The 8,872-nt window shown below is 36.1% G+C and overlaps 1 protein-coding gene across 2 annotated transcripts; it reads right to left on the bottom strand.

Moving 5' to 3' along the window:
• Window positions 1–3,124: 3,124 nt before the first annotated feature.
• On the bottom strand, window positions 3,125–7,633 carry LOC107773775 (putative tetraacyldisaccharide 4'-kinase, mitochondrial). Of its 2 annotated transcripts, XR_012695645.1 has the most exons (9): window positions 7,393–7,633; window positions 7,189–7,312; window positions 5,980–6,219; window positions 5,429–5,578; window positions 5,088–5,297; window positions 4,865–4,924; window positions 4,533–4,613; window positions 3,579–3,797; window positions 3,341–3,478 (listed from the first exon to the last, which is right to left on the bottom strand). XR_012695645.1 is itself a non-coding variant. In XM_075223141.1 (8 exons), exons 1-8 carry the CDS (start codon window positions 7,578–7,580, stop codon window positions 3,642–3,644), a joined length of 1,209 nt encoding a protein of 402 aa, XP_075079242.1. In that variant the 5' UTR covers window positions 7,581–7,633; the 3' UTR covers window positions 3,125–3,641. The 2 variants fall into 2 exon arrangements, 1 of the variants encoding a protein (XP_075079242.1); XM_075223141.1 differs by having other exon boundaries at window positions 3,125–3,797.
• Between the last annotated feature and the right edge of the window lie 1,239 nt (window positions 7,634–8,872).

An 8,872-nucleotide genomic window follows, 5' to 3' on the forward strand; every position in this document is an offset into this window, starting at 1 on the left:
GTGCTTAATATGATAAGGAGGTAGTGTTTTAAGATATTTGAATCATATAATATCTATATCATAAGTCTTGAAACCAAACGAGTTATGAAACAAAAGTCGACAAAAGTTGTCGCAACTTATGTTCATAATTTTACTTAAACTTTAGGTCAAATGTTACTAAGCTTTTCTCCCAATTTACTTGGAATTACGGGGTGATATACCCACCAAATTAAAGATCTATAAATCTAGTTTCCAACGCATTAAATGGTTTGTTGATACGACGTCGGAGTAGAGAGATATTCGTCTTTTCGCGAGACTGCGCAAGCAGTTCCTGTTGGGACCCACTCGAGACGGTCCTGTTGGGACCCACTTGAGATGGTCACAGACCTTACTTCTTTTAAAAGATGTTTTAGCCTCATTTCGGGTCATTTCTCACCCAGAATTCGTCAAATCTCTCCAAAACCCTCTCTAACATATCCTAAGATCTCAAGAACCAAACTCAAGGAAAATCAACTCAGTTCATCATCAAAAATGTTAAAGACTACAAGAGAATGCTCATATGATGTTGTGGTGTGATTGAGGGCTATTGTGAGCTAAGTTGAGATGAGGTTTCGAGTTGTAACTATTGTCCAAGGTATGTATAACATCTTTTGATTGTTCCTAAGTTTAATCTTGTGTTTGTTGTGTAGCTTGAGTGAAAAATCACAAGATAACACTTGAAAGAACATGAGACATGATTATCTTTTTGGTTGGACTGTTTTTGGCCAAATATATGATTTGGGGTGGCTGGAAATTATGAAAAATAATTTGATAATATTGTAGCTGTTGTTGTTAAGATTTTCTAGGTGTTAACTAAGTTTATTGAAGAAGAAAACACGAAACACAAGTGATTGACAATAAAAGTTAGGGTGCGAGGCGTATGAGGCTGTTTTGGAAGTTATTTTGTGGATGTTTTAAACAAGCAATCATATCGTACATATATGTATGATGTTCTGAAGTCTGTGAACCAATTTATGGAATATAAGTTGGATTCAATTTATGTTTTGTTATTAGTAAAAACGAGTTTGTCGCTCAATATGATTGTTAAGAAAATCGGAGAAGCTCATATTGAATTATATTGGTGTTGTTGATATTGTGGATGTTGTTTGGGCTGTTTTGCGATTGTTGTAACTTGGGGGAAGTCATATAAATATGGGAGGTGTTGTCTGTTTTATCGTAAAATAGGTTGCGGTTGATATATGCTAGTTATGACGCTTAAACGATAACGATAGTATCATTTATCTTATTGTAGACTAAGGAGCCATGAGATTTGCATAGCTTGAGGTTGGGCAGTATATGCTAGGTATGTGAGGCTATCTCTTTCTTTCTTTTGCACGACTCCGATTGTACATAATATAACGAATGCGCTTCCAAAGATACTCCACTCTTACAAGCTAGTAGTACTCATTGTTTCCCTTCTTATGGAAATATTGATGTTGATGTTGCTCCTCTTATTCGTATCAAATGTTGTTGGTATTTCATGGTTCCAATAAGATTTATGATGACGAATTAGCTTTAATAATGTATACGTAGGTTACCAAACTTATGTCACTCCGAAAGGTTTAGAACGTGATCCCATGAGTCCAGCATACATTATATATATGTTTCTATTTTACTCTACCAAGCCGCGATATAGTCGGTCGGGTACGACACCTATTGTGCAACCACTAATCAATTGGGTTTTACCAAGCTCCACGTGGCCGGGTACGATTCTACTGAGTCTTATGATGGCCGGGTACATTTTTACCGAGTCCTCTTCGAGGCCGGGTACAATATGATGATGATGATATGTGTGTGTGTGTATATATATATATATATATATATATATATATATATATATATATATATAGTATCTTTGTAGATCATGCCATTCGCCCTCAGAGGCACTCAGATATTACATGTTGTATATTATCTATCCCTCTTTACATTAATATTCTTATTTATGCTTCTTGCCTTACACACTCAGTACTTTATTCGTATTGACGTCCCTTTTATTTGTGGACGTTGCATGTCGTGCTCCACGTTCTGATAGACAGGTAGACGAAGCTCCCCCACCACAGTAGGCTGCCCAGTTCAACGATTGTTGGCGAGATCACTTCTCCGGACTTGTCGTGGTCTTGGTATGCATTTTTGTTATAAACATTATGGGTATGTCGAGGCCATGTTCCGGCAATGTTGCAGCACTTATGTTCCTAGGCTTATAGATAAGTGTCGACTCATGTATCATTTGGATAGCCTTATCGGCTGATTCTTGTTGTATAGTCTCTCATGGCAGTTTTTCGGCTCTTACCTTATATATAGCTTCATGACAACCTTGTCGGCCCATGGTGTGTATGTTCATGCCATTATCTATCATTATTGGTTGTTCATGATTCATGTCTACCATTTATGTTGATCTCGTCAGCCCTTATAGATAATAAGAAAGGTTAGATAAAATGTACGCTGGTGCTCGGCAGGTATGGCCCGAGTGCCAATCATGTCCCTCTAGTTTGGGTCATGACAAAAAGATTATTTTCCTAATAGGTATTGTTGCGATTCGTTGAAAATATATAGATGAGATAATATATATATATATAATTCAGCGAAGTTTAAAGGTAAATTAGACTAGTTTGGAGTCAAATTCATACAAATGATATACAACAACAATAACATACCCAATAATATCCCACAACATAAGGACAAATGATATACAATATTTAAAAAATTAGGCAAAAAAGATTTTTTTTAATGGGTATGGTTGAAATTCGTTTAAAACATTGAAGGTGATATACAAAATTTGAGCAAGATTGAAGATGATTTGGACTAGTTTGGTATCAAAATTCATAGTTAAAATCCAGTTTAAAAAGTTTTTTTGTGACACATGTATCACGCATGTATTTCACAAACAGGTATACGTTAATATACATGATACATATGTGATACGCAAATGATACACAACGTGGATACACAAATCATCTTTTCCCATGTTCACCTTCTTTTCGAATTTTCAATTCAACCCTCCTCAAAACTTCACTAAATCATCACAAAACCGAGATTCAAATTCCTCAAAATGTACCCAACATATTCCAACAACACTTACTCAAAAGAAAGCAAAAATTTGATCATATTTTGCTGCAAATAGCTAATTGGCTAATATTAGTAGCATTTAGCTAATATTAATAATATTTTATGAATTGACTAATTTTTGTACTAATTTGCTTATGGACGGACATAACTGGTAATTTCCCTTCCTTTTAACTCTCAGCCTGTAAAAGCAAGATCATCCCTGGACGACTAACAAAGTCACATTCCCACAGCAGGAAAAAATACTCTGACCCTGGGAGAACAGTCTGTGCTGAATGTTCTCAATATAGCTCGAAATACTTTGTAGCAAGAGGCAAATCGTTCTACCATGCACATACTTCAAAACATATTTTTCCTTTTGTCATCCGTCCTCCTTCCGTTCACTGGTACTATAGCTCTGCTTGTTCAACAATAAACTTTAATCTTATGAATTTAATGCATACCTCAATGTCACTCTCAGTGTAGACGTCACCTCAACTGCAACTTATCGAGCTTACCTACTCTGAGCATTAAGAATTGAAGCTTATATGTCCTTCAAAAATAGTGCCAGAAGACCATTCTTAGACCTTGCAGCTAACTTCCAAATGCTGCCACAGACACTTCTTAAATGTTTCTTCTGTGCTTCCTTTATGAGGTAGAATTTGCAAGCTGGAGCAAAGAACCAACACTTCATATGGATCCAAATATGTAAGAACCTCGGGAGCTCTATCATAGTCCTAGCAAATCAAGACCAGTGATTGTGAGAAAATCGTAATAATTGTTGGCTACTGTGTACGTGAATCATACTATACAGAGGAGGCCTTGATTTGAACTCTTTAAATTAAAACTGACTACCAATTCCATACCCAGTGACAATAGTTTCTCAATAGCAAGAGGAAGGTCATGAACGACAAATTTAATGGCCTATGTTTTTTGAATTAACACAGCCATCACGTCGACAGATAGTTAACATCTTTTTAACAAAAAACACCAGGAGGGAAGAGCGAGGGGTTTTCATGTCTTTCATTCAAGGGCTACCTCGGCCAGCCGAGCCCATTACAAAACAAGGGTGCCATCTACCACATGAGCAAGTTTCGGAAGGATTGGACCATTTCTATATACAAATTGCTAAAAACTATAGATGCAAGTACAGACACTGAGGTAAATGCAGTTGTCTTAGGATCAGAATTGTACTATTTGCATTTTCTGATCCTGTAAAATATTTAAGTAAAATATATTTGCTATATTAACTGTACCAGCTTGTTTATGTTGGCGTGTATAAACTCCAGGTAACTTGGTTCTGTCACATGTAGTTTGCTAATGACCAGATTCTCAACATCACGATATCTTTTTACAGACAAAATCATACCTATTCGTGAGATTTATTCACCTTTTCTGAGTTCTGATCATGTATTAATCTCTTTTCAGGAAACAAAACAAAGAAGATGATACCTTTTGCAAGATCTACTTACCTTTTCTGTTACAACAACAATAGGCTTCATAGCAAAGTCTGATTGAAGATTCCAAAGTCTCATTCTGATCATGTCAATATCCTAACATTATTATGGACCAAAGTGAATACTCAAGTTTTTGAAAAAGAAAAAAAAAATGAAAATGTCTAGCACAAACATCAATTCATAGAATCCAGGCGGAAAATAGGTGGATGACAGATCTATGAGTGCCATGTTGTGAGAGAAATCACGTTAAATGTCGACCTTCACAGTTACAATGTCCTCGTTACTAGTCTATGAGTAAACAGGGGAGTAAAAAGAGAAGCCAAACAAAAATAGATGATGTCACCTACCTTAGCTTCAAATAAATGGTGGTCACTAAAGTCTAGCCGATCAACATATGTTGGCCCCAGCTGCAAAGTTTTAACAACTTTTTAGAACAGAAGAGAATAATAAGTAGTGGTAATAAAACAAACGAGAAGTTGAATAAAAACTCAACTGCCTCAAAGCTTCAAAGATAAGGAAGGAAAATAGATGGTTGTATGAGCATCAAACAAGAGAATTCAAAACCTGTACCTTCTTTATTGTTTCAACAAAAGATTCAGCAGATCCAATTGCTGAGACACATAAGACAAGTGTATTACAGATGTCCATCAAAGCCAATTTGTGAGACATGTTGCGAGCTTTAAGAAAGTATAAAGGCGCCAATCTGCTCAAGAATATAGGAAGAGAATTTTTTACTGTTCGAATTTCTGATGCTATGGCCTCAACGTCCTTTTCTGAGACCTGCGTGACTCAAGCATATTAAATGGACGTCAGTGATCCTATCTGATTTTCTAATTTTACTAATCAAATGTCATGCTTCACAAGTATCAAGAAGCTATCTCAGATACACAGAAGAAAGAGAGTGTTAATACCAAGTTCGCATGATGGATTACAACTATATCTCCGCGTGCAAGTGCAGTCAAAGGTTCCCTTAATGGTCCAAGTGGAATTAACTGATGGTTCCCCCATGGAATCATTGCATTCACCATTACAATCTCGACGTCACGCCACAAACTGATATGCTGCTTTCGCATTTTTAAAGCTAACAAAATGTGAGTACAAGTTTAATGTCACAAGTAAAATAAAGAGCCCACAATCATACACCTAAATAAATCCTAGTTAGAAGCAAGGCCATGTTTTAGGTCGGGATATAAAGTCTGGGGATTGAAATAAAAAGAGTATCCAATTTTGAATTGTTTGGAAGATCAAATAGTTATAATTATAAAGGGAAGAAGAAGAAAGGTTTGCAACTAAGCACAACAGCAGGAATTCGAGAGGTATACATATTCCAAGAAAAGATGGGAAACATTTTTAACTCAATTTAACCCAAGAATAGCACGAATTAGTTTTACTAAATACAAACAACAAAGTTCCTGTTCGATCAGTAGGTGGTTAACACTTAAAATGCAGTTTTGGCACAGACCTGCATTCCGTCATCTAGGATTGCAACCCCAATTTGGTCACAATAAGAACTATTTCCCTTTTTGTTATCAGAGAAAAGTCTGTCCAAATCTGAGTTACCATGCTTGCGAGGGCTGATGTGGCCATATCTTTTCAGAAAACTGGCAGCCGTAACGGCCCTGTTTGCACCTACACCAATCTTCACAGATATCCCATACAGATGCCTTTGGAGCATTTTTGCTTCATCTGCACCACCATAACCCTGCAGAAGAAAACATTTTCGCAAAATACAACCCTTGTGTTTGTAATCGCAAATGGTCCAAAGTACATCCGGAAGGAGAAAAAGCAAAAACAACTGCGTATCACAAACCAACACCAAAAACAAACCAAATAAGAGGCTCAAAATATTTCTTCCTATATTGAAAGATTTAGGTAACTAATGTTCGACAAACTTTGGCAGTAAGTCTAACACGAGATTAACACAGAGAGAGAATAAAATATCAGTTGCAACACTAGATCATCCACTTTCAATAAACCAGAAAAGTGGCCTGTTTACAAGGTTCCCTTGTGCTAATAATAAATCCATGGAATATCAAACAAATTGAGTGCGGTAAAAAAGGGGGAGATGGATTCATTCATTTTCAAAAATATTACTTCAAAAACAAAACATATGGAGTAATATTATAAGGTATCAATTTATATGACACGCTTGTCATTATAATTACATTCAAAAATATTTGATACCTTTCCTCTAATAGGATTACTTCATACAACTTTCACAACTTTTAGAATTTAAATTCATTTAAGAATTCAAATTTTAATCTTCATGTGATGTTTTTTTTATCACACTAACTTCTTGGCTTTTTTTTTTTGTCTTTTTTTTTTATAACCGAGAAATCTCCGAGGGACAGTGGCACATGGTTCAAAACTTGATGGATAATGGGACTCTACCCTTCTCCACTTAAATACGAGGCATTTGTCCGCAGCACGGTTCCTGTGACGTGCGCCTAACCCACACGTCACGAGCTTCGCTCTTAACACTAGACCAAAGATACGGAGGCCTAACTTCTTAGCTATTACAGAATTAATTTGATATTTTCTTCTACTAACACTAATATAATATACAAGTCAATTTAACAGCTCAAGCTTCATGTTCAATCAAATACAATCATACATAATGAAATAAAGTAGATACTAAAAAAAGTGAGAGAGGAAAAAAAAATGCGAGTACCCTTGTGAGAATAAGAGGTGAAATTCCAGCAGCAGCCAACCAAAGTGCAAGAAATTCAACCATTGGAGTCTTCCCATTACCTCCCCAAGTTAAATTCCCAACGCTAATCACTGGCACCGGCAACCTTACAGTTAAAAAGCACTACATGTTAAGGAAACAAAGTCCCGTATAAACCAAAATCATAATAAAGGGAGATTTATTTACCTGTCTGCGTGAAGCAGACCAAGTTGGTAAAGGCGATGACGGAGGGGAAGTGCGAAGCCATAGAGAGTGGAAGCTAATGAGAGAAGAGGGATTAGAAAGAGTTGAAGTGTAGAGAGTGTACGGAGCCTGTCTTGGGCTGGTGTATAGGCTATTTGGTTCACCATTTTCCTCAGCTTCTCCATCTCCATTTGACACTCCAAAGAAACAGATGAGTGAAAAGTGGAGTATTGTGGGTGCGAGGGGTAATAGAGGAGTTTTTTTGAAAAGTTTAATTTGTGTATCGTACAACTTAAACTAGTTGTATGAGGCTTCTTTTTATCTCACAAATTTGTGAATCTCAATCTTACCCTTCTGGATCCACAGAAATCTGGGTCCACAAAATTGTGAGACATAAAAGTTATCTAATACAACTAGTGTCACTTGTATGAGACACAAAATAAAATTTTTCGAAGTTTTTTTGTATGTTTGTTTTCAGTCTATATGAAACTAATAGCTCGTTTGATCAAGCTGCGAAAATCAGCTTTGGTAAGTATTTTTTTTCAAAAGTGCTTTTTTCAAAAGTACTTTTGGCGAGAAGCAGTTTGTGTTTGGTTAATTAGTTTGAAAAGCACTTCTGGACAGCAATTAGTGTTTGGCCAAGCTTTAAAAAACTGCTCCTAAGTATATTTTTCTCAAAACTGCTTCTCAAAAAAGTAGTTTTGGAGAGAAGCTACTTTTCCTGCGTCTGCTTCTCCTCAAAAGTACTTTTTTTTCCTTCCAAAAGCTTGGCCAAACACCTCAATTTTTGGCCAAAAAAAAAAAAGCACTTTTGGCCAAACAGGCTATAATACTCCCGTTTAGGCGAGGTAGTTTGACTCGACACGGAGTTTAAGAAAAAAGAAAAAGAGATTTGAAACTTGTGGTCTTAAAAGCGTAAGGGGTAAAAGGTTTGTGGGGCCATAATATTTGTGTAGCTATAAAAACTTCTCATTAAGGGTAAATGGGTAAAACGAAGAGTTTAAAGTTGAATTATTTCCAAATTTAGAAATGTGTCATTTATTTTAGAACAGACTAAAAAGGAAAGTACCTCATCTAATATGAAACGAAGGGAGTAACATGTTTGTAGCCTATTTGGCCAAGCTTCTTTTTAGCCAAAAGTGTTTTTTTTTTTTTTTGCCAAAAACACTTTTGGCCAAAAATTGAGGTGTTTGGCCAAGCTTTTGGACGGAAAAAAAATATTTTTGAGGAGAAGTAGAAGCAGAAAAAAATAGCTTCTCTCCAAAAGCACTTTTTTGAGAAGCACTTCTAAGAAAAATACACTTAGAAGCAGTTTTTTAAAGCTTGGTCAGACACTAATTGCTGCTCAGAAGTGCTTTTCAAACTAATTAGCCAAACACAAAAAAGTACTTTTGAGAAAGGCACTTTTGAAAAAAAACACTTCTCAAAATAAGCTGATTTTTGCAGCTTGGCCAAACGGGCTATTGGTCTAGCCGCAAAACTT

Source organism: Nicotiana tabacum, chromosome 10 (assembly GCF_000715075.1).
Source record: "Nicotiana tabacum cultivar K326 chromosome 10, ASM71507v2, whole genome shotgun sequence".
In the NCBI taxonomy this organism is placed as follows: Eukaryota; Viridiplantae; Streptophyta; class Magnoliopsida; order Solanales; family Solanaceae; genus Nicotiana; species Nicotiana tabacum.

Bases quoted from the DNA above. Each gene is read 5' to 3' on its own strand.
- LOC107773775 (XM_075223141.1), bottom strand. From the start codon at position 7,580: ATGGAGATGGAGAAGCTGAGGAAAATGGTGAACCAAATAGCCTATACA. The intron at 5,579-5,979 runs GTCTGTGCCAAA...ATGCGAAAGCAG, and splicing joins TCCTAGATGACGGAATGCAG to CATATCAGTTTGTGGCGTGA. The intron at 5,298-5,428 runs GTATTAACACTC...TGAGTCACGCAG, and splicing joins TAATCCATCATGCGAACTTG to GTCTCAGAAAAGGACGTTGA.